At 59.4% G+C, this 23,603-nt stretch overlaps 1 protein-coding gene across 1 annotated transcript in view; it reads right to left on the bottom strand.

The window, feature by feature from the left end:
* Positions 1-23,603, bottom strand: part of CACNA1S (calcium voltage-gated channel subunit alpha1 S) — a 62,638-nt gene that overhangs the window by 17,452 nt on the left and 21,583 nt on the right. The window contains exons 7-28 of the mRNA XM_069459549.1: positions 23,233-23,336; positions 21,023-21,168; positions 20,530-20,611; positions 18,920-19,080; positions 17,090-17,315; positions 16,160-16,367; positions 15,036-15,156; positions 14,078-14,192; positions 12,890-12,980; positions 12,135-12,204; positions 9,755-9,887; positions 8,993-9,122; positions 8,619-8,678; positions 7,120-7,226; positions 6,855-6,942; positions 6,466-6,573; positions 4,139-4,191; positions 3,719-3,865; positions 3,091-3,292; positions 2,486-2,644; positions 1,114-1,224; positions 394-477 (exon numbers count right to left, since the gene is read on the bottom strand). Of these exons, the coding sequence (XP_069315650.1) occupies positions 394-477; positions 1,114-1,224; positions 2,486-2,644; positions 3,091-3,292; positions 3,719-3,865; positions 4,139-4,191; positions 6,466-6,573; positions 6,855-6,942; positions 7,120-7,226; positions 8,619-8,678; positions 8,993-9,122; positions 9,755-9,887; positions 12,135-12,204; positions 12,890-12,980; positions 14,078-14,192; positions 15,036-15,156; positions 16,160-16,367; positions 17,090-17,315; positions 18,920-19,080; positions 20,530-20,611; positions 21,023-21,168; positions 23,233-23,336 (2,706 nt within the window). The remainder of the gene's footprint in view (positions 1-393; positions 478-1,113; positions 1,225-2,485; positions 2,645-3,090; positions 3,293-3,718; positions 3,866-4,138; positions 4,192-6,465; positions 6,574-6,854; positions 6,943-7,119; positions 7,227-8,618; positions 8,679-8,992; positions 9,123-9,754; positions 9,888-12,134; positions 12,205-12,889; positions 12,981-14,077; positions 14,193-15,035; positions 15,157-16,159; positions 16,368-17,089; positions 17,316-18,919; positions 19,081-20,529; positions 20,612-21,022; positions 21,169-23,232; positions 23,337-23,603) is intronic.

Here is a 23,603-nt window from a genome sequence, read left to right as displayed (position 1 = left end):
CCGAGCCTGCGTTGCATTCCTGCTCTGCACCCTCGCTACGTAACCGCCCCGAGTGCCTGCTCGCCTTTTCAGCTCTGGCCACCACCTCCCTTTGCTTAAAGCAGACTGCACCACCTCCGTGAAGCCTTCCCTGACCACCCCACCGCTCTCCTTTCCACGACAGCGTTTGCCTTTGACAGTCTGGCACGCTCATCATGTCCACCTGGCGTCTGCGTTATCTCTGCTCTGCGGGACTGTAACTCCCTTAGGGCAGAAGCCATGACTTGTCATTGCCGTATTTGTGACCCCCAGGGTGCCATGTGTCCCCGCAATGGGCACCCCACATGTCTGTGGACAGAACAAGTGCTCTCGGCCCCACCCCAGTGAGGATGGCTCTGCCGGCCAGATACTCACGTCGATCTCGCTGAGGATGACGTCGATGATGCTGCCGATGACAATCAGAAAGTCAAACACGTTCCAGGGGTCCCCAAAATAGCCCTGGAAGGGAAGAGACCGAGCGCTAGGGGTGAGGCTGGGAGGAAGGTGCTCTGGTGGCCGGCAGGGGGTGACGGTCCCGCCCGAGGCAGCGCAGAGCCGCTGGGCCAGGCCAAGGTGGGGCCCGGCTCACTTCCCGCCCACACCCCTCTCCCCTCGGCTCTTTATTTCCCTTCCTCAAGAGCAGGACGGGCAGGAGGGGAGGGGGAGACTTGTTGGGAACTCCTGGTCCCTAGGGAGAACTCTGTCGTTCCCTGAACCCACTTAACGTCCTGTCTGGGGCTTGACAGCGTGGAGCGACAGGGCTGGGAGCCGCAGGTATAGACCTGGGAAGCAAAGAAACGGCAAGATATGCCCCCAGGCGCTGGGCCTGTTCTCCAGCAGCTTAAGGGAAGGCGAATGTAAGAGAGGCTCAAAGCATGGGGCAGGGAAGAGGTGCCCAGCCTCTTTCTACCATCGGTCAATTCCGGACACCTAAAATTTTGCCTGCCCTGTACCTGAACGTGGTGAACGGCTGGGAGCAGAAGTGCTGGGTGACGGAGCCTTTGGTAGGAGGCGGGGATGTGGTGGGGTGTTCCACGAGCCGGCCCACCCACCAGGCACCAGCCGCTCATCGGGCCTGGAGGCCCCGGCACTCACCCTGGCCTTGAAGGCCATGAGCTTGAGGATCATCTCCAGGGTGAAGATGATGGTGAAGGCCACGTTGAGGATGTCTGAGATGTGGTTCATCTCCTCCGATTGGTTGTAGTGCTGTGGAGGGGACACAGGAGAGGTGGGCTTGTCCATCCTGCAGACGGCATTTCCAGAGCCGCCTCCTCTTCCTAGGATGCCCCCAACACTTCCTTGGGCCCCCTGCTCCTAGCTCAGAGAACCAGGAGCCTGCTTTGGCAATCCCCTGAATTTCACCAAGTCTTATGGACAATGCCCCCCCCCCCCACTACCACAAAAGAGGTAATACAAGGAGGGCAGGGACCTCCAATTCCAAGTCCTGCCCAGTGTGTTTATTTACATGCAGGGCTGCAAGGCCAGAGCTCATTTACATATCTGTTCCGGGGATGACCGGGACCGGAGGTCCTCCAGTCAGGGCGACAGGTTCCACCCGGTCATTTGGGCACCCGACCCTCCACAGTTGGTCTATCACTGGCTCCTGGTGGGAAACCGAGCTCACCAAGCTTACCATGTCTGCACGCTCCCCCAAGGATGGTGAGACAGTTAAAAGAAATAACCTTGACCCACCACTATGGCCCTTATGAAACCTATTTCCCTGTAAATTTCCCCAGGAAGCTCTTACCCTTTGTTCAGAGAGTTAATGCAGTCCCACCTCTTTCACAAAACCTTCCCAGGTGGTTCAGAAGGATCGGACGGCTGACCCCACCGGCCTGGCAGGATTGCCCTGTTCTGCTGCCTGGCCCGGCCCCAGACACGGCCATTGCGCACGATCCCCCGTGCGACCTGGGCCTGCTGGCTCAGGGATTCTCTTTCCGTATCCTCCCGGCCTGGCAATGTGGGGTCTGATCCTTGGGTGTGTCTTGGGCTCCAGGGGCCGGGAGCCTAATCGTGCAATTCTATTTATACAGAGCTTAAGGGATCCGATGCTTAATTAAGACTTGATAATGAGGCAGATTATGATAGTCTAGAAAGGGTGCTCAGCTCCTGAGACACCTGTTCTGTGAAAACTAAACCCATTTTTCTTGAGACCAGAGCCAACATTGCAGCCAGCTCAGCCATCCAGATTTGTAGCGGTAGAAGAAACAGAGAAAACACTTTCTACTTCCTACGCCTCCTCCTCCAGCGGCAGTCGTCTCCCGTTTGCAGAACTACCACGCCATTCCTATGCTGACACTATCTCTGTGATAAACCACAAGTGCCTGGTGACAAGGCTCCGCTTCTCACAGCACCTCACCAGGCGGTGCACAGGAAACGTCCCCGGGGGGGAACCGGGGACCCTGCCCTGCTCGCCCTGCCCCCCCAGGCCCCAGGCCCCAGTCTGACTGGATGCTCGTGCCCTTACCTGCATGCCCAGGCAGATGGTGTTGAGCATGATGAGCGCAAACATCAGGTATTCAAAGTAGGAGGAGGTGACGACGTACCACACCTGGTACTGGTACGGGTTTTTCGGGATGTAGCACCGCAGCGGGCGGGCCTTCAGGGCGTACTGCACACATTGGCGCTGCCACGCACAACAGGGCAGGTCAGCACCAAGGGGCCCCTCCTGCCCCCTCCACGCCCACCTCCATGGGCTCGAGGGACCCCGCATTCTGGGCATGTCGGGAGCAGCCGTGGCCAGGAGCTGGTGGCTGAGGGACTCTGCACTACTTAGGGGAAGGATCCATGGGGGCCCTTGGGCTCCCTCTGAGTTATCACCGTGCACTGCAACCATGGCTCTGACCAGCCCAGGGGCACGAAGGGCTTCCTTTCTCTGGGTTTCATGGGGGTTCCATGAGAAGACCCCCCACTCCACCAACTGGTATCGAGTCAGGTTGGAGATGGGGTGGGGTGCATGGAGGCTGGGGCTTGGCATCAAATGCTGGGTCTGGGGTCACCCCAGGACACACTTTGCTGGCCAGACCTGGGGCTGGGGCTCCGCCCTCCCTCTCGAGTAGGCGGCCCAGGCACCTGGTTCTTGTCCAGCTCACAGTTCTTGTACTCGGTCTCCCCCTGCTCCTGGAAGGTGACGATGACGAAGCCCACAAAGATGTTCATCATGAAGAAGGCAATGAGGATGATGTAGATGATGAAGAAGATGGCCATCTCTACTCGGTTGTTGTAGATGGGGCCCCTGTCCTCCTTATGGGCGTCTATGGCCTTGTACAGCAGCCTGGGGGTGGGCAGAGAAGGGAGGGCCATGCGGCAGAGCCAGGCCAGGAAGGGTGGGCTCGACCCCCTGGCGCTGGGCAGCCCGGAGAACTTTCTGAGCAGTCACGTGATGGCACAGAAGTCAGGACTGGGCCAGGAAAGGCCAGACCTGATCCTGGAGTGGCTCTGCCTGTCCACTGGGTGCCCCACCTGTCCCTAACCAGTCAGAGGGCTCCCTTGCGGGCAGAGAGGCAGACGCCTACGGGGAGACTGGGTACGTCTGTCAGAGCACCCCGGTCAGGACTGTTTGGGGCGACCAGTCGGCACCCTGGTCCTACAAGCCGTCAGAGTCAGTGCGGATGGCCGAGCATCATCTGCCCCGGGCCGGCTGGCTCCCTGGTACCACCCCGACCGTGCCGTGTGGGACACGGGCCCAGCCCTCACTCACTGAGGCCAGCCCTCAAAGGTGGAGACGGTGAAGAGGGACATCATGGCCGAGAGCACGTTGTCGAAGTGGAAGTCGCTGTGCACCCACTCGCGGCGACGCAGCTCTATCTGCGTGGGGTCCCCATCCTTGTACACGTAGTAGTAGCCCCTGACGCAGGGAGGCCCAGTCACCGCACAGGGCGTGGCCGGCTGCCCCTGCCCCTGCCCCGACACCGCCTCTGGGCCCAGGTGGTGAGTGCGCAGGAGAAAGGAAGGTCCAGCTCTGGGAGCAGAGGGCACCCCGCCGGGCACGCCCAGGAAAGGGGCTTCTGTGAACGCCCCTCCTGTGCCCCATAGCTCAGGGTCCCCGGTTCCCAGCCTGAAGGGCCCCTGCCCGGTGACCCTTCCCTCGTGCGCCCTCAGCGGGCGGAGCGCGGTGTACCTGCACTCCTCCTCCGTCATCTTGGACAGGTCCGTGCAGCTGTAGAACTTCCCCTGCATCCAGGAGGGGACAGGGAGACACGTTGTCATGGAAACAGGACAGAAAAGTGGGCCACAGAAGTGAATGGTGGAGGCAGAGGGAAGGCAGGGCGTCTGGAAGGAGGAGGCTGTCCCTTCCTGTCACAGAGGTGGCCTCCTCCTCGGGGCAGGGCCCCTGACAGTCCTCCTCCTCCACCATCACCCCTTCCCACAGCTCCCCGGGGTCCCCCGGCCTAGCGCTGCCAAGGCCGAGCACGCAGTGCCGTAGGCGGGCTGGGCTGCGGGATGGAGGTACGAACACAGCTCGGCCCTGCCCCTCCCGCAGGCAGCTGTGCCTCTGAGCCCCCCAGCACCCCCGCTGCTGCGGGAGGCCTTCTCAGGGCTCCCCGTGACAAGCGAGAGGGTGGCCCACCTCCCCCTTCCTCCTCCTGCCAGCGGGGTGGCCCTCGGGGCTGCAGCGGTGGAGCCCAGCTGAGTTCCGGAGACCGACCTGTCTCCGAGTTGAGCAGGGGTCCCCGCACACCCCACCCCAAGCCCCCCTGTGCTGACTGCAGCCAGAGCACCCTTCTGTCTATGCCACACACCGGGCCCCTGCAAAAGATTTTGTTTGAACAAAGGAGTTGATTGCTAGGTCTTAATGTGGCTAAAATAGGCTTGAGGTCCATGGATTCTGGTCCTGTTACTTCAAGGCGCAGAGAGGGAAACTGCCCTAGGCCTGGACGCAGGACCAGCTGAAGGCACAGCTGTCCCCCCACCCCCCACACGGGTTCGTGCTGTTCCTACACATCCCCTCCGTGTGGCTGCGGGAGCAGCAGGCGAAGGTGAGGTGGCAGCGCCGGGGAGAAGCAGCGAGTGGCCACGGCGGCCGCGGGGCAGGGCAGGCACCTGGCACCAGACGCCAGATTTAACACGGAACGCGAAATGCAAGTGACAAGTCCGCACAGAGTGAGACGTGATGTCAAATGCCACTGTCACTGCTGTGTCCCTATGACCTGGGGAGGCAGGAACGGGGTCTTCTGAGGAGAGACTGCAGCACAGAGGGTCGGGATGCTGAAGGCAACTGCTCTCGCCTGGCAGCGACACGGAGCTGAAGGAAGGGCGGCCCCGCACCCACTCCTTCAGGGAGCGGGTCTGGAGGCCTCCTGGGTACCCGGCCGCGCACTCAGCACCAGGCTAAGGGACGCGGCAGAGGCAGGCTCTACCCTCAGAGGGTTTCCGGGGGACCCAAGCCTGGCAGAGCAGCAGGCTGGGGGTGGGGCGAGGACAGCCCTCGCTGGGCCAGCAGGAGAAGGTCATGCGCAGCCGGCAGAGCGGCCAGACCGCCCTGAACACTCCTGCCCCTCAAGGACAGTGACCAACAGTTTCTGTCCCCCCAAAGGTCCTCGGGGAGCCCCACCCTGACTGCTTCCCCCAAAACCTGTTCCCTCAGGGAGGGTTTGGCTTGTGACCTCCTCAGCCCTAGCAGACGCCCTGGCCCATGTATGGAGGAAACGTCCCCCATGTGTTTGTTGAATGAATGAATGATTGTAAGACGATGCCGTTGCATGTCTAAGACTGACTGAGGTTATATCACTATGACTCTAAACGGTCATGATTTGGTGGCAGGAGCATGTGTGTATCAAGGGTGTCAGTGGTACACTCAAGTATCAGTTTCTGCATCCTGCAAATACCTGGGAGCCAGAGGCATCTGGAACTCAGAGCTCTGTGGGAGGGGACACCTTTGTAGGGCTGAGTCCTAGAGAGAAGATGAACAGCTGTGTTCTCCCAGGAAAGGGAGAACGGAGTAAGGTTGGCTACAGACGTGACATGAGGGACTCCCACCCTTAGAGGTCCTGGCAGATACGGATGACACCAGGCAAGCGCTGGCTACAGAACCCAGGTGCACGGAAGGAGGCGGAGGTGGCGGGGCTGGGCGGGGTGTGTGTTTTAGGCAGGCCTGGTGGGACAGGAGGAAGTGGGCAAGGTGGGGAAGGGAGGGGTGGCTGCAGGGCCTGCAGGAGGAGGGGACTTCATCCCCAAGGAGAAGCTGTGGGGGGCAAGAAGAGAGCAGACACAATGGCAACGGTGGCCAGCAGAGCCACAGTGGCCAGGGACGGTGTTACCTAAGAAATCAGATCTGGGTTAGCGGTATCTTAGCCTCAAAGCTCCATGCATTCAAGAACCTCTGTTTTTATAGTCTGGGGGCTCTTTTTGCTTGGAGAAGGAGCAATCGACTGGCTCTTGCCTTGGCTTGAGGGCGGGCACAGGGCTGGGAAGGGCGGGAGGCTGCTCGAGCAGGTGGGGCCTCACCTTGAAGAGCTGGACGCCGATGCAAGCAAACATGAACTGCAGCAGGGTGGTGACCAGCACGATGTTCCCGATGGTGCTGATGGCCACGAACATGCACTGCACCACGTGCTGGGGACAGAGGGGCCGATGGGGGCTGGGTGCGCACCAGCCGCATCCCCACCGGCCCAGCCTAGGGAACCCCCAGACACGCAAGACTTGCTGCCTCCCAGGGAGTCGAAGGCAGAGAGAGGCTGGTGGGGAAGCGTCGCTGCCCCAGCCCTGTTTCCACCCGCGGCTTGGCCAGGGAGAGGGGACAGGTGCCCCAGCAATGGCTGGGCTGACGTTCTGGAGTCAGGCCCCGGCAGCCCCTCTCTTCCCCCTCCCGGGGCTCCTGCCCAGGCCCCTCTCACCTTCAACCCCTTGGCTCTGTTGATGGCTCGGAGGGGTCGGAGCACCCTCAGCACCCTCAGAATCTTCACCACGGAGATGGCGCTGGACCTGGGGGAGGCGGCAGAGGTGCGGGGCTGAGGGTAGCCTGTCACTTCATTCCCGCTGGTGACAACCCAGGATCCCCGCCCCCCCCATCAGTGGTCCTGAGAGACCCTCGTCTTGCGGCATGGTGCCCCCCAACCGGAGCAGGCGGGACCCCCACTCTGCGGCCCTGGCACTGCTCACTCGAGTCCCGTGGAGATGAGGGACACGGCCACCACCAGCAGGTCCAGCATGTTGAAGTAGCTGCGGCAGAAGGAGCCCTTGTGCAGGAAGGCCCCATAGGTCGTCATCTGGGGAGACAGAGCAGCACCCTGGGTGGGGAGGGCCCAGGGGACAGGCCTGTCCCCCACGAACGAAGGCTTCTCGCCCCGGTCTGCGCAGGAAGAGCACGTATCTAGGCACTCGGCCTGCCGGAAGCTTCCTCGGCCCTTCACTCAACTCCTTGCTGTGGCCCAAACGCATTTGTCTGCTCTCTGCTCGCGGTCGCCGAGGCATGGGGACTGCTCACGGGGGCGGGGCCGGGCCCCTCTCAGAACGCAAGACTCCTTCTCCACACACCAGGGGGAGCCCTGGGGCTCTTCCCCGTGCAGCCACAGAGCCCCATCTGTCCTGCGGGGCAGGACAGAGTCCCCCCTCCCTGGAAAGCTTCTTGGGAAATGCCCCCTGCCTGGGGATTGCCGAGTCCGGCCGGACAGCTCCTCCGGGACCCCAGACCTCGCCAGGCCCCAGCCCTCCTGCCCCCTGCACCTCCCCCCAGCCACCTGCCGTGCTCACCGCTCAGTGTCTTTGGAATATTCTCTAACAATCTCCCAAGCCCTTTGCACAGACACGCCAGGCCTTTACAGTTTGCAGCGTGGAAGCCTTTCCTGGCATTCAGGGCCCCATGTGATTTCGTCTCAATTTGCCTTCCCAGCCCCAGGCCCCCACGCCCTGTATGTGCCGTGTATCCCTGCGCAAAGGGCCACCTTCTCTTTCTTGACAGTGTCCCCAAATCTCCATACAATGCATTTGTTCCCGTCTGTCCTCCTAGACTGCTCCAGCTACCTCTCCCCATGAAGTCCTGTCCAACCTCAAGGTCTGACTCTAATGCTTCCGACTCCACAAAGTCCTCCTGGACCTCAGGGAAGCCACCATCTCCCTCTGCCCAGCCCCTTCCATAGCTGAGGCCCTGAACTAAGGGCCTGTCCTGATTTCATACCGAGCCTCCCTGGGCCTGTTCCTTGGCTTGGCCACCCTCTCCTCCCCCTGTGGACACGCAGGCTGGGGCTGCTGGGTTCCAGTCACAGCGGGGTCCTCCCTCTGCACCCCCAGAGCCCACGGCGCCCGTGATGGCCCGAACCCAGTGTGTCCACGTCGAGAGCGGGCAGGCAGCCAGGCGCCGTGAGACGGCACGAGGAAGGCCTGACCGGGCAGAGCTGCCCGCTCAGGGCAGTGGCACTTCTCTGGGGACATCTGGAGGGGCAAGTCCGTCCTGCCTCCCTCCCCAGCCACTGCACACCACAGGCCTGCTGTCCCCAGCCGATGAGCCCAAACCCTGTCTGGTCGCCTGGGCCCCGTGAGTCTGTCCTGCCGCCGCCCGCTCCTTCCTGCTCCCCTCCCGCCCCTGAGTGAGCTCAGTGTGCGCAAGTCACAGCCACACCGGGGACGCCCCACGGCAGGGCTGTCCCAACGCCTCCACTCACCTTGAGGACAATCTCCACGGTGAAGACAGAGGTGAACCCGATGTCAAAGTGCTTGAGGATCTGGGGATGGGCAGGGAAGGGAGCGGCCAGTGAGAGGAGGAGTGGGGCCGCGGTATCACCCTTGTCATCGTCGTCATCACCATCACCAACAGCAGGCAGCAGGTGCCCGTCTGCACCCCCCTTGCTGAGCCAGCTCTGATCAGAGGGAGTGAGTGGGCCGTCCAGCCCCGGGGAATTAAACTCTAAGAAACTCTGATGCTTAAAGCCACACGGAGGGTACAGCCGAACTCTGGGTGCCAGAGTGAGGTGCGGGGGTGGCTGAGGCTGGAGGGGGGCAGGGGCGCTGAGCGGCAGAGGGGACGGGTCGCCATCACCTGATTCCTCATGGACTCGGCCCGGATGGGGTCCTCGGCGGCCAGGGCAGCACTGCTGAGCAGGATGAAGAGCAGGATGAAGTTGGTGAACCAGGTGGCGTTGACAATGCGGTGACACAGGACGCGGATCCTGGGGAGGCAGGGTGGGGGGTGAGAGAGCCGTGAACAGCTGGACGCTCGGGCCGCAGCAGCCTCTGTCCTGCAGCGGGACCCCGGACCCCCCCACCGCCCGGCCCCAGGTCAGTGGAGAAGTACAGCCTCACATCTGCAGGGCCCTCTGGCTGGACGCGCGGGTGACCTTGTCCCCCTCACTCTGAAGTCCCATCTCCCAACCGAGTCCCTCCCACCTCCTGCCCCTCCCCCAACGCACCGCCACCCTGAGGTTTCCCACCAAAAGAACAGGACGGGCTGATCTCATCCGGGAGGCGGACAGATGAAACTCCATGAAGACTAGAGTATGTGTATATTTTAAAGGTATAAAATGATGCAGCCGATAAATACTACAGCTTTCGCCGCTCTCATTCCCTTGCCCTAGAACAGTCAGTATGGTCCCTCCTAGGGGAAAGTAACTGATGAGGGTCAGAGCAAGACTTCTCCCAGGGACACCAGCCCTTCAAACAGGGCGCAAGGCCTTAAGCTGAAAGGAGGCGTTTCCCCCCGTGTAACTGTGGCCACGGGGGATCAGAAGGTCTTCTGAGGGCAGGGAAGCAGGTCTCCCCGAGCCTCAGCAGGGACCCCACGCAGCAGCCGGGGGCCACCCACTTGTTGGTGGGGCTGAAGATGAAGAAGGAACTGGCCTCCGGGATGGGCACCGCCTTCTCCTTCAGCTGCAGCTCGGCCAGGGGGCGCGGTCGGGGGCTCACTGGGATCTCAGGCTCATCTTCCTCATCGTCCCCTGTGGGGAGAGGGGGGCGATGGGGGGGGTCCTCCCATACCTTGCTACCTGCCTGGCTTCCATGCTCAGAGCCCTCCTGGGAGCCCCTGCCACCAGCAAGAGAAGGTGGAGCCAGGCCAATGTGGGCACCAGGGCATTAGCACTCCAGCCCCCGCACCTCGCTTTCTCTGTGGTGAGCGGGTTTGAGCTCTCAGGGGCAGATGAGGCAGGCCCAGAATCTTCCAGAAGCAGGGCTAGGAGCAAGCCAAAGGAGCCTTGCGGGTGCATCTCCTGTATCGAGGCTGTATCGAGGCCTCAACCACGCACGGGCTGAGGGGCTGGGGAAGCTGCTGCAGACGAGGGGACCTGTTTGCAGCCCCGGCTCTGCCCTCCTGAGCTGGGCAGGGCTCGGCACGTCTGGGCCGTTCCTGAGCTGCAGCTTCCCAAGTTGTGAAACCCACGAGGGGCGGGAGGGTTGTTGCAACACATGGGCTCTGAGGTCGTCCCCTGGGCTGGGATTCTGCAGACGGTCATTTCAGACAGAAACTGCCAGCATGGGAAAAGCAGTCGACACTTCTGAGCTTTGGCCAGTCTCGGGGACTGTGGCGGGGGTGGGGGTGGGGGTGGGGAGGAGACGGACATCCCGGACATCACACTCACTGGTCTCACGGCCTCGCCAGGGGCTGGGTACCCGAAGTCCTCAGCTCCAGCGTGGGAGAATTCAGTGATCAGACTGGGGGCGCTGTCTCCAGTTGGGGCTCCTCTTGGTTTCCCCCCCGACAGCCACCCCGCCCGGCCCTTGCTGGTCCCTGGCACAGGCCCTCAGGGAAGCCAAAAGCTGCCGGATTCCACTCACTCCACCACGGTGCTCATCACGAACCATCCCTCGGGGTTCTCAAATCCACCCACACCCCAGGCCAATCCTCCTGCTCCCGAGAAGCCAGAACTCTTTCTTCTTCCTCAGAATGGGTGTCCTATGTCCTAACGTGACACTTCCTGTCTTGCCCAGCCTGCCACACACCCCAGAGACACCTGTTACGCGCTTAGTCGCAGACTGTCAGTGCTTAGAGTTAGCATATTCGCAGCCTTTCTCCCACTTAATTCTATTTCCTCTGTGCCCCTTTTGTTACATTTATTGTGCATATCTTGCGTTGTAAGCAAGTGCAAATTTTCATGCCCTCTGCCCTCCCCCTCGCTTCTTTCCAGCCTCTTCCCTTTCCCTGACCTCGGGTTTCCTACGGCAGCCCCTGCTCACCGCACACCGGCCACTCCCATCTAGTGGACCAAACTGCTCAAAATGAATTATGCTAAAGCACAAATATTCAGTTCTGGTAGATGTTTGAAGACAATTTACCTACCCTAGCTCTATTCTCCCCACACTCGGCAAAATCTTTTCATTCATTCTATTTACTGAGTGCCTACTCTGTGCCAGACACTGTGCCACGTGGAACTCAAAAAGTCCCCTTGGAGCTTAGGGTCACTGGGGCAGACAGATGCTCATTAGCTGATCCCACAAAGAGATCTAGAATTGCCCCTGTGACCCAGTGCTCCAAAGGACCCACGTGTGAGCTGAGAGAACCCGAGAGCGCTTAGGCCCCAGGGCCCTGCAGGCGGCTTCATGAGATCATCGCAGCCTGGTTCTGCTTCCTTCCTCCCTGTGTCCGCTCCTTGGTCCAGGTGAGCGGGATTTCTGCAGCAGTCACGGGCGACTTGCATTGACGACGTGTTTGTAGTTTATTCACGGCTGTGTCTTACCCATGCTCCCTCCCATCCCGCCCTTGTCTCCTTCTTTTGGATTTTCCCACAGTGCCAGTTGTGGCTCTATTTCTCCCTGTGTCACTCTGGCCCCCAGTCCAGCCCCCGTCCTGCTCGCGGGATGGCGAGCACTCTGCCCCACCCCTTCACGGACGGGCACGCCGTTTGTGGTCCGTTCTGCGGGACGGGCAGGGGAGACTTGTGTCTCCACGAGTCCCTGTGCTTCCTGAACACCGAGTCCTCAGCACCGAAGCACACAGCTGGCACTCAATAAATACTTGCTGAATTACATGAAAATAAAACGTGTGGATTTTTGCATTTGTGTGTTGCAGGGCAAGGCAGGCTGGCAGACGGCTTATTTGCAAGGCTGGGTGCAGAAGGGACGTCTCCAGTGTCCCGATCCCCACATGGAGGGGTCCAGGCAGGGGACACACAGGAGACGGCATGGGGAGAACACAGCACCAGCACACTCCGCCCTGGCACCTGCTCCAGCCCAGCCGCACAGACCCTCACCTGGGAAGTCAGCCGAGGGGTAGGGATCCTTCACCTCATTGACGTTAGATTCAAACTCGTCGATTTTCAGCTGTAGGAAGGAACACGAGGAACATAACGATGAAAAAATGTTGCAGTTTCCATTTATTGAGCATGTACTGGAAAGCCAGCGTAGCTTTCAGCTCACCTAATTACCCCGCAGCCTGCAGGACAGGGGACGTTATGATCATCCCATTGCACAGATGAGAAGCCAGGCCCAGCACGGCCTGACAACTGGCCCGAGCCCAGGCCCGTCTGAGCCTGCCTTCCCTGCTCCCCTGCGTGGGTCTCCAGAAGAGAGTTGAGCGCCCCAGGCCAGGATCCCCAGCCCCTCTGGGGCCCAGTCCCCTGACCCTTTGAACTCCATTTCCCATCTTCAGGAATGCTGAGCACAGCCCAGCTGGGGTGAGCAGGGCGGGGCTAGAAATGGCGAAGCCAGTCTGGGCCTCTCCCAACGGCCAGTGTCATTTGGGGAAACACCTTCTTGCCCTGGGGTGGGAAGCTGGGACTCTACGGAAATCTGGCTCCCAGACTGGGGTGATTCCTGGAGGAGATGTACCCCTCGGCCTCCCTCCAGCAGAATGCAGGGAGATGCCCTGACCTGGCTGACAGCCGGCATAGGACCACTCTCCTTCCTCCCACCCTGCTGTACCCGCACCCTGGGCTGCTGGGGAAGGAACTATGGGGACTTTAATTGTGCCCCCATCCTGCCTGTAACCCCCACATGCGGTGCTCACCTTGGCCGTGGTGGGGATGCCCTCACCCTTGGGTTTCTGTTCCAGCTTCTTGGCTATCACAGACTTCTCCTCTGACTTGTCTGGGAGACCCCTGAGTTGGAAAACCAAGAAAACCCAAGGTGAAAGCTGAACAAGAAAGTTCTCAGGGATGTGCTCAGCCTGACACCACTCTTAGGAGGGTCCCACACCAGGGGTTCCTCTTCTGGAAGAAGGCATGGCGGTGGGCCGGGCAAGCGTTTTCTCTGGGAAGAGAGGGCACGACACACAGCTCGGGCCTGTAGCTGAGCGTGGCTCCCTGCTCAGCCACGGGTGACGGTTGTTGATAGTGAATGGGTAGAACGTGGCTCTGTGCCTGGATCATACAGAATTCATGTGGTGGAGGTCTGCGCAAGACAGCTCCAATTCTTTGGAAATGTCTGGACTCCCTTGCTGGTCTTTCTTTCCCTTTCTCTTCCTGTCTTGGCTCCACAGGAATGCATGGCCCATTCCCGCAGGCGTGGGTGTTGGAAGAAGCAGGCCTCTGTCTAGAACCTGGTTATTCAAAGCGTGGTCACCCCACCCCACCTGACTCAGACCAGCTGCAACAGAACCTGCATTTTAACAAGATCCCCAGGTGATGTATTTGCAGTTAGAATTTGGGAAACACTGTCTAGGGGACAAGTCTACCTCCATTCCCGCAGGAGGGTCCCAGGCTACAAAGAGTTAAGTGAACCAATCACAGATGAGAATCGTGAAGAAGCTGAGAAGCCAACCCCCACTTCGCAGGAGGGGGTGCCTGAGCAAAGGGAAATGACTCCCCCCGAGAAGGACAGTGACTCAGTGACAGGGCTTGGAGGAGAATTCCCAGGCCTCCCCGGGGGAGCCTGGCCCCAGCTGCCCGGCTCTGACCCCACAGCCCTGAGGCCCGTCTGTCCAGAAGGCCAGCTCGCCTCCAGCCCTGCCCGCAGAAGCGCCTCGGAGGCCGTCAGCAGTCCCCACGTGCTGCCTGCAGAAGTCTGCCCACCGGGGCAGGCGTCACAGGGTGGGGCAGCCGTCACAGGGTGGGGCAGCCGTCACAGGGTGGGGCAGGCGTCACAGGGTGGGGCTCTGCTCTCAGGCCCCCAGGAGGCCCCCGCCCAGAGCTGGGAGGCCACGGCCACAGCCAGCCGAGCACTCGGGGTCCCTCCCTGCTAGTGGCGCAGGACTCACTTGGACATCTTCCTGCGTTTTCTCTCCTCGGCCTTGGCCTTCTGGGCGGAAGTCAGGCTCTCCGCCTCGGCCAGGTTGTCCACGGCGATGGCCAGGAAGACGTTGAGCAGGATATCTGGGACCCAGCTAAGGAGCCCTGGGCTGTGCTGGACGGGAAGCCCTGGGGCAGGAGTCCCCGCTGCCTGCACGTGGGCAGGACCTACCCCACTCCCGTGGCGGGTAGCTGGAGTCCCCTTGCCAGAGCTGCCCCATGGGAAGGTGTGGGGCCGGGGACACAGACAAACGTCCTCAGGGAAGCCTGCCTGCAGAGGGTACCCTGCGGCAGAGTCCTCTGTGGCCCCCAAATCCCATCCATTTCCCGTCCAGAACTAACCCCAGCCCCGTTGTAGGGGCAGGGAGGCCAAGCAAGTGAGAACAGCTCTGGGCACCATGAGCTCGGGGGACAAAGGTGCCTTCCCTCCCACCACCCATAAGGCCAGATTCCATGGTGTGGGCACGAGGACCGCTCAGGCTCTCTGGTCCTACCCACCTCACCCTCCCCTCAGCTCGGCTCAGCTCTCAGCCTGTCCTAGCTCAGTATTTCTGGTCCCCGTGCTCAGACGGACCACCCCTGGCCACAACGTCCTGGTTCCTCCTTGCTGCCCCCGAACCTCTGCACCGGGCTGTCCCACCATCTCACTGCTCCTCAGTGAAGCCCAGGCCTCCCTCCTCCCTGCTCCAGGCTCAGCCCCCTGCCTGGGACCGATCACCCCTGTGGTCCTCTAACCGCCTGGCAGAAGGAATCATCCTACAGCTGCACCCACACTTGCTGTGTCCTATCCCCTGACCCCGTGAGCCTGGGAGCTCCCCCCAGCCAGCGGCTGGGCTGCCTAGAAAGTGGGCACCTTTGACCCCCATTTTAAGCCTTTTCCCCAGCCCCTCCCTAAGCTTGTGTCTGCACTCCGCTCCCAGGGGATACAGTTGCCGCAGACGAAAAGGATGATGAAGTAAATGCACACGAGCATGCCGGGGTAGGACGGCCCGCCGTACGCCATGATGCCATTGTACATCATCGAGGTCCAGTCTTCACCCGTCAGGACCTAGGGGAGAGGCGGAAGGAGAGCACGGGAACACAGAGGAGCCCAGAGTCTTCCGTCGGGCCTGCCTTGTGCAAAGCCCTCTCCAACTCTGCAGTTCTCCCAGACCTTCCCTCTCTTCATCCCACGGGCCAGGGGACCCTGCTCTCCTCAACGCCTCCCTTCCAGTGGTCCGAAAGCTTGTCATGGCTGTCGGGGCCAAGGAGTCGGACTGTGGGCTCTCCACTTCCTGTTCTGCTCCTAATCCCGGGCTTAACTGTACTGCGCCCGCCCAGCCTCCCGCCGCTCCAGCCTGCAGAAGTGCTGTGAAACGTCAAGTCCCTCGGAAGGCCTGGCGCCTGGCCAGCCAGTGAGGTGAGAGGAGGAAGGAGAGGGCAAAGCCACCACAGGACCCACTGGAGGTCACACACTGCCCTCCCGCTGGCACAGCAGGGCGGCGTCACTCGAGGGGTACCGGCTGCCCCAGAGCTGAGCGTTTCCATGCTCTGCACTAAGACAGCTCCTCCAGGGGCCCGTGGCTCTGAAGCCTCTCACTGAGTCACGGCCACGCCCCCTGGGTGGCTTCTGCTGAGTGGGCTGAGCCATGCCTCTGGAGTGAGACCTGGTCTGTGTTTCTCTGGGGCTTGTCCAGCCTTGGGGACGGAGGCCGCCCCTTGTCTGGCTTTGTCCTGAGATGTGAGCAGCACGTGCGAGAGAAAGGACACTCGTGAACTCCCTCCCCACCCCAAATCCAGACATTCGCTAGCTGTTACCCCACTGTGGGCCAGCACGCTCTAAGCACCAGGGACAAAAACAAATCAGACCAATTGGGCACAGCTCCAGTAGAGGAGTCAACTAAGCACGCATTATCAGGGAGAGAAGCACAGGTGATGGGAAGCCTGGAGAAAGACACTGAACTCAACCAGCAGACCAGAGAAGGCTTCCTGGAGGAGGTGATGCCCACCTTGATCTCCAAGGACAAGAAGCAGGATTCAGCAAGCACACAGAGGGCAGGCACGTGGCCTACCTGGAAGACGCTGATGAGGGCCTGGGGGAAGTTGTCGAAGTTGCTGCGCCGCACCTCCGTGTCCTCAAAATCATACCTGCCCCCGAACAGCTGCATGCCCAGGAGGGCGAAGATGACGATGAAGAGGAAGAGCAGCAGCAGCAGGGAGGCGATGGAGCGGATGGAGTTGAGCAGGGAGGCCACCAGGTTGCTCAAGGACGTCCAGTACCTGAAGGGAGACGGGCCACCCGGTGGGGAGGAGCCAGACCCCTCACCTGTGCTCCTGAGGTGAGGGCGGGCCTGGGGAAGGCTTGGGGCTGGTGGGCACGGAGGGCGAGAGGGCAGGCTCAGGCTGGGGGCCTGGGGTTCGGGGCGCATGGCCACTCTCCCCTCCTTCAGAGCACTTATCTCGGTTTGTCACTTCACACTCATTAGTGGGACTGTTGATTAGCTTCTGGCCCCCCCACTAGGTGAGAAGGCCTGTGAGCGTAAGGACCCTCCCCCGAGCACCCCGGACGCCCTGTGCGTGACACGGCACCCAGCCCATGCGGTGCACCATAAATGCCCGCAAGTCACTGGACGCACCTCCCTTTCCCGCATCACCTGGCAACTCTCTTCTTCCTCTCCTCCTCCTCCTCCCTTCCCGCCTTTCCCTGCTTCTCTTCCTTTCCCTTCTTCCCTCTGCCAGTTTTCCCTGTTCTCTCCTTCCTTTCTCTTTCCTGCCGCTCCCTCTCCCCTGCCATACACGATTGTGAGAAAAAACTAGAGAAATGGGTTCCAAAGGGGGCAGTGACTTCTTTTCTGCAGAGGGACATTGTTTCCAGGAGGGAAGTCCGGGGAAGGGGCCGCACGGGACCGCGCAGCCCCCAGAGCAGGCAGATGAGATGGGTGCAGACCAGACCAGACCAGACCAGGCTGCCGTGCGTGTCTGCCCGCCGGGGCCCGGCTCACTTGGTGATCTTGAAGATCCGCAGGAGGCGGATGCAGCGGAGCACGGAGATGCCCAGCGGCGTCATGGCGCCCGACTCCACCAGCAGGACCTCCAGGAGGCCGCTGCACACCACGAAGCAGTCGAAGCGGTTGAAGATGGACATGAAGTACTGGCGCAGGCCCAGCCCGTACATCTTCATCAGCATCTCGATGGTGAACAGCGCCAGCAGCACCCGGTTGGCCACGTCTGCGGGGCGGGGGCACAGCCTCAGCGCCGCTCCCCTGCCCTCCTCCTCTGAGCCTCCGCCCAGGACACCCCAGCCTGTGTCCAAGGCACCACGGATTTTTTTTTATCTTCAAAATCCAGTAAGACCTGGTGAATTTTGTCCACTGATTTCTAACAAGCCAAACCACACCCTATTTAACAGGAAGAGAGTTTTATTACTTTTAATTCTGCATAAGTCCATTAAGCTCTGCTACTTTCTCGTCACCGTGTACCTCTGTCCTGGTACAGGAGGGTCCCACCACCTACCGAAAGCCACAATCCTCCCATGCTTTGCTCCGCCCACCCCATTCCACGAAAGCCACGGTCAAGGATTCTTTTTCCTTCCTGTGCTGTAGATTTAACTTTGTCCTTTCAGATGGGCCCCCCACTGCCATTTTTAAAAGCCCAAGTCTCCACCCATTTAGGCCTAGATCTACAATGTCCCTGGAAGTCAGCTCATGAGCTCACTGCTCAGGCCTCGGGTCCCTTTGTTTCTGCCACCCAAAGGCTTCCTTATTCTCCGAAATATCGTTATTATAACGTGTGCAGCATTTTCATGCGTTTGTCGTGGGGAAGGCACTTAGTTTGTCCACCGTGCTCTTGGAACGGGTCCTCCTCTCCTCTCAGCCTGCTCCTCTCACGGGGCAGAGCTGCACACCCAGGGGACGCCCACTGCACGGACGAGCCCTTTGACTCACCTTCCACCAAGACTGATCCTCCCAGCACTCAGGTCTGGTTATGTTGTGTTCCTGCTTATAACTTCGCTTTGGCTTTCCACTGCCTGAAGTGTAATGTCCCAACACTTCATTAAAGTATAGAAGGGCCCCATGAGCAGACACATCTCTTGCCATTCTCACGGTCACGTGCAAAGTTCTTACGGCTCCCTGAGTTCACTGTCCTGTCTTACATCTTCATATCTTTGCACACACCGTCCCCTCCTCCCTCTGACTGTCCAGAGCTTGTCTCCTCATCCTTCAAGATCCACAGGCTCCAACATCCCTCCTCTGTGATCCTCCTCTTGCTACCCTGTATTTACCTCTGCCATTGCCCTCCTTGTTTGGACTTTATCTGTTAATACCTGTCTTTTTCTCCAGCTAAGTGAGCTCCTGGAAGTGCATTAGTGCTGTCTGCATTCTGAGTTCTTTTTCTATGACTTACCTATGGGATGCATTCAATACATGGTTGGTGAAAGACTGCTGTTTTGTAGAATTTGAACTTGGACACTTAGGGCTCTAAATTACTGGTAATCTTATTTCCAGTGAACTGTAATTGGAATAATTTGCCCAGACACTTGGGCAAGCAGCTGCAGGTTGTCCCAGGGTGTTGCTGTTACTGTCCCTGGGAAGTAACTGGTAACGACGCCATGAGGAGGAAGTCGGGCATGTCACCTTGCCTGCTGAGGTCTCCAGTTCCCCACTGTAAAAGGACAGGGCTAGAACACATGACCCAGCACCAGCAGTTGATAATTCCTAGGAAATGACGTCAATATCTAATCGAACTCTTCTGCAAAACCTGCGGTGCCATTGGCTGGTTTTGACGTCAAGCCCCACCAGCCCGCTTCCTGGCTTCACTCGGTTTTGTCTCACCTTGCAAATGGGTCAGCCAGAGAGGCTGGTTGTGGTGCTCCGAGGCGATGGACAGGGTGTTGAGGGCGACGATGAGGATCACCAGCCAGTAGAAGACCTTGGACTTCACTATGTCGTGGCACTTCCAGCGGAAGATGCGGTTCCACTGCCTCCAGTGCCGGCTGAGGGAGGAGACAGGAGGACGGTGGCAGAGGGCTGCTCTGCTCTACGTCCCACCTCTCCGGGTCACTTTCAGACAGACGCCAGCCATGCTCAGTGTGACCTTCCCCCTCCTCTCCAGCCCCATGAGAGAAGCTAAGGGCATGAGCTGCAGAGCCAGACTGATTAAAATCCCACCCCTCACTCGAAATTGTCCATCTTTCAAAGAAGAAAATAATGATGCAAACCCGAGGCAACGAAATGCGACGATGCAACAAAATGCTTAGCACAGCGCCTGCCAGGGAGCAGACACGTCGTACAGTTTAATTCCAAATAATGCGACACCAAGATGCCACGTTTTGCCCACTATAAAGGCCATTCTTTAACTAATAATGTCTGGGGAGCGGGTGGGGTAATGGCGCTTGGATTGTACGATCTTTCTGGAGTGAGGTGGCAGCAAAGTTTAAATTCATGTACCCTTTGACCTAGAAATTTCATTTCTAGAATTCTGCCCCCAGAAATGGTCACACCCATGTACAATTGTTCCCTGAAGCACTGTTTGTATTGCCAAAAACTAGAAAGAGTAATCAAATACATTACGATCTATCCGATCTATCCGCACTGTGGAATACCGTACGCCCAAAGATACACCAAAAGAAGATATGGAAAAATTGCCCTCAGTACATAATTTTAAGTAAAAAACGTAAGTCATGAGATAATGTGCATATTATATTCATGTATTCAACAAATATTTGGCAACACCTCCTATGTGCTGGGCGCTGTTCTAGTCTCTGTCGTGGCGGTGGTTAACATAAATAACCCCGTTATATAAGAAACAAAACAAAACAAAAAATCTTGGAGTGTATTCAAGCGGACGAAAGCAGAGAAAGGATCTTAGAGGCCTGCAAGTCTGTTACCATGGTTACCTCTCTGAAGGGCAGGGGGACCTTCCTCTTTTCTTTGATGTGTTTCTCTATTGTTTGATTTTTCAAAATCATAATTACACATGATTTTGTAACACTGAGCAAACAAACCCTCCTCTTAACACAAAGGCAGGCGAGAGAGCGTGGAGTGTCCCCCGGGCCGCGGCCGGCCTCCTTCCTGAAAAGCTCCCGTTTCTGTGTCACCTCTTGGCCAGCGCACTGTCCCTCTCCCTTGCGGAGGTTTAGCACCGATGACCCCACCCGGCTCCGCCCTGATCAGAGGGTGGCAGCGAATGTGCTCCCTGCCCCCGACAGGCTCCGGGGGACGTAAACAGGTCATCTGCTGGGGGCCCTCTCTGATGGCCCGAGGTCTGGTCCCCGCAGACGCCCACAGAGCAGGAACTGGCCCTGTTTTCTCAGAAAAGCCGCCTTTCTAAGCCATCAGGAAAGTGACTGTAAAGCCACCGAGGGGAAGGTAACTGGATTCTAACTCCGTGTCTCAGGCAGCCGGGGCTGGGGGGCTTCCTGGGGAGACGGGCAGATACTCACATGAACTGGATGATTTTGTTCAAGCCCACGATCTCATACAGGCTCTCCGTGTCGGAGCCACCTTCGTCCAAAGACAGCCGCCCTGGGGTAGGACAGACACAGTCAGCCAGGCTGCAGGGCCTCCGTGCTGGACCCACCTGGGCTGGGCACCCCTGAAAAAGGCCCATGGACCAGAGACAGCTACAACAAGGGGCCCCAGGTGGGCCCAGGTCCCTCTGTGCTTTCCTGAGACCCGGAGTCCCAAGAGCTGAAGAGCCACAACTGAGGGACGGGGGCTCTGGGTGGAGCTCCGGGCACCCCCAGATCCTGCCATTTGAGATAAAAGGCTTTCGGCAAGTCCCTCCCCCTCTAAGGGCCAACACGAGCCCTCCCCAGTGGGCCTCCCCGGCCTGCTGGAGGGTAAGCTAGGTTGTGCCCCGTGGAGCCACCGGCAAGGTGCGGCTCAGGGATGGGGCAGGAGGGGGACGTGGCTGACCACGGCCTTGGGCCAGACCTTCTCTCAGGTCCTCCACGTCCATGACCTCGCCCTGTGTGATCCAGCTCATGTAGCCCCGAAGGTCCTCCTCCAGCTGCTGCTTCTCCCGGAGCTTCTGGAAGGTTCCCCTGGACTTGGCCTTCTCCCGCTCCTTGGTGAATTCCCTGGAATGGGATGGGGGAGACGGGGAGGAGAGGAGAAGAGCAAACGGGTGGGGGGAAGACTGAGCTTCCCGAGGACAGACAGACAGACAGACACAGCCCCGTGTCCTGGTCCGGGTGTTACCGGGGTCCAGGTGCCCCCAAGGCGGCTGCGGAGTAACCACGCTGGCTGCCCTCACCCATCCCCACCCTCCTCCTCCTCCCTTTCTTCTCGTCCATCTTATGTCTCCTGCCCCGTCTTGGGGTTACCCTTGGACGTTAGGCGTCAATGACCAGACAGTCGCAGTCCACGGCCCTGACTGAATCAGCCAGGGCTCCTCAAATCTGCCATTGCCCTGGCCCTTCAGGCTACCCTAGAAATTTAGTTTTTCATACAGACCTAAGGCCTGGAACAAATTCTCCTGGGGCTAAAACCCCACCAGGCAGTGCTGGAAGGAAAGGACCGGGTCAGGGAGAGCCTCAGACCGGCAGGGGGCAGCCTCGGGCCACCGGGCCACCGGGCCACCGACACCAGGCAGGGCCCAATGTGGGTCAGGACAACAGCACAGCGGGGGGCTCTGAGGAGCCCGGCCCAGAGGCCAAGACAGGTGGCCCCACAGGACAGGTCACGTCACCAGGCAGGGCAGGGTCCAGGCAGGGGCTCGTGACCATTTTGTGCCGTGGACCCTTTGATGGTGCAGTAGAGCCTGTGGCCCCCTGCTCAGAACAGTGCTCAAAATGCACGCGAGTGATGTCACAGCCACCGTGCACACGTCACAGAGCGTGCTCACACAGATGTGATGGGTCAGCCTACGACACACCTGCGTTACGTGGTCCACCCGGTCGCTCGCAGGCTACAGACCTGCACGGCACGTACTGCACGGACACTGCAGGCAGTGGCAACACAAATCGCTAGGTGACGGGAATGTTTCACCTCCATTGTAATCGCACGGGACCACTGTTTTACATGCGGCCTGTTGCCGACCGAAATGCCGTTATATGGTGCATGCCCATATATTAAAATATAGGTATTGAAATACAAAATATTGTTATAGAGCAAAGCATGTGTTTCTCCCTCAACTCGTTAATGAGCAAGATCTGGCTGCAGGTCTCACAGCCATCCCAGTTCCAACGTGCACAGTCATGGGTGTAAATAATATTTGCAAAAACTGTCACGTGACATGTGATTTCTCTCAGGACAAGTCACAGGCACTGCCAGTACCACTGTGGTTTGTTGCCCATGTTCATTATTAAAGCAAACAGTGAATTTCAGTTAGAGGAATGACAATAAAGATAAGTATTTCCTGTCCGAATGCACAGACCCCCTGAATGCTGTCCACAGACTGCCAGCGGGGAAGCTTCCGGGGTGGGTGATGCCCGTGGGAAGGGCGGACGCCACGTGTGGCTGGGTGGGTGGAGGGACCACGGCACAGCTGTCCCAGAGAGGGCAGCTCTCGTTAACGACGGTGAGTACTTGGCGCTTACTATGCGCCGACTCTGTTCTAAGCGCTTTATATGTATTGACTCATTCAAGCCTCACGGCAACCCTAGGAAGTAGGTACTGAAATAACTTCTATTTGGCAGATGTGGAAACTGGGCATGGAGGAGTAGGGTGATTGGGCAAAGGCCACACAGCCACCAAGCAGCAGTGCAGGGACTTAAACGTGGGCAGGCCAGCTCCAGGGTCCTTGCGCTTAAAGGGAAGCTATGCTGCCTCTCAGCGCCGAGTGCCCACTCAGGCACGCCCGGGGCAGGGGGCTGCAGTCCCCCGGCCTCACTCAGAAGGGGCACCAATGAGAGGGACAGAAGGAAGCGAGAATGGGGAAGGCTTGAGGAGAAGGGAGGAAAATGAAAAATCGAAGGACTCCCGCTTCCTCTTCTGTCTCTTGCTAACCAGGAAAGAGGTGCCATTGCCCCAGGTGGGGTGAAGGGGACCCAGGGCTGAGCCACGTCCTGACCCTCACCCGCTGCCCTGCCCCACTCCTTCCTCCCCCTCCTCCTTTCCTCTCCCCTCCCTTCCTTCCTTCCTTCCCCTTCCCCCTCCTCCCCTTCCTCCCTCTCCTCCCAGCTGCCTTTGGACTTCCTTACCCGCTCAGGACACCCAGCACCAGGTTGAGGATGAAGAAGGATCCCAGCAGAATGAGGGTGACAAAATAGATCCAGGGCCACTCATTCCCGATGGCGTCGTTGACCTGGTCGGGACAGAGGTGTGAGGCCTATGCTCTGCCTTGGGGCCTCAGGTCTCCTTCCCCGAGTCTGCCCATCAGATTCTGCCTGACCCTGGGGGACAAGGTGAGAAGCCACCTGGGACCACCGAGGAGATTTTTTTCTAGCCTGAGGACCCAGGCTGTGGGCAGGAAGGCCCTCCCAAGGGGGACCTTGCTGACAGCCTGCTTGGACCAGGCAAGAACTGGCCCCTTTTCCCTCCAACCCAGGGTGCCTCCCATCACCTCCCCGAC

This window comes from Eulemur rufifrons, chromosome 27 (genome assembly GCF_041146395.1).
Source record: "Eulemur rufifrons isolate Redbay chromosome 27, OSU_ERuf_1, whole genome shotgun sequence".
Taxonomy (NCBI): Eukaryota; Metazoa; Chordata; class Mammalia; order Primates; family Lemuridae; genus Eulemur; species Eulemur rufifrons.
This window is presented reverse-complemented; position numbering and strand designations above follow the sequence as displayed.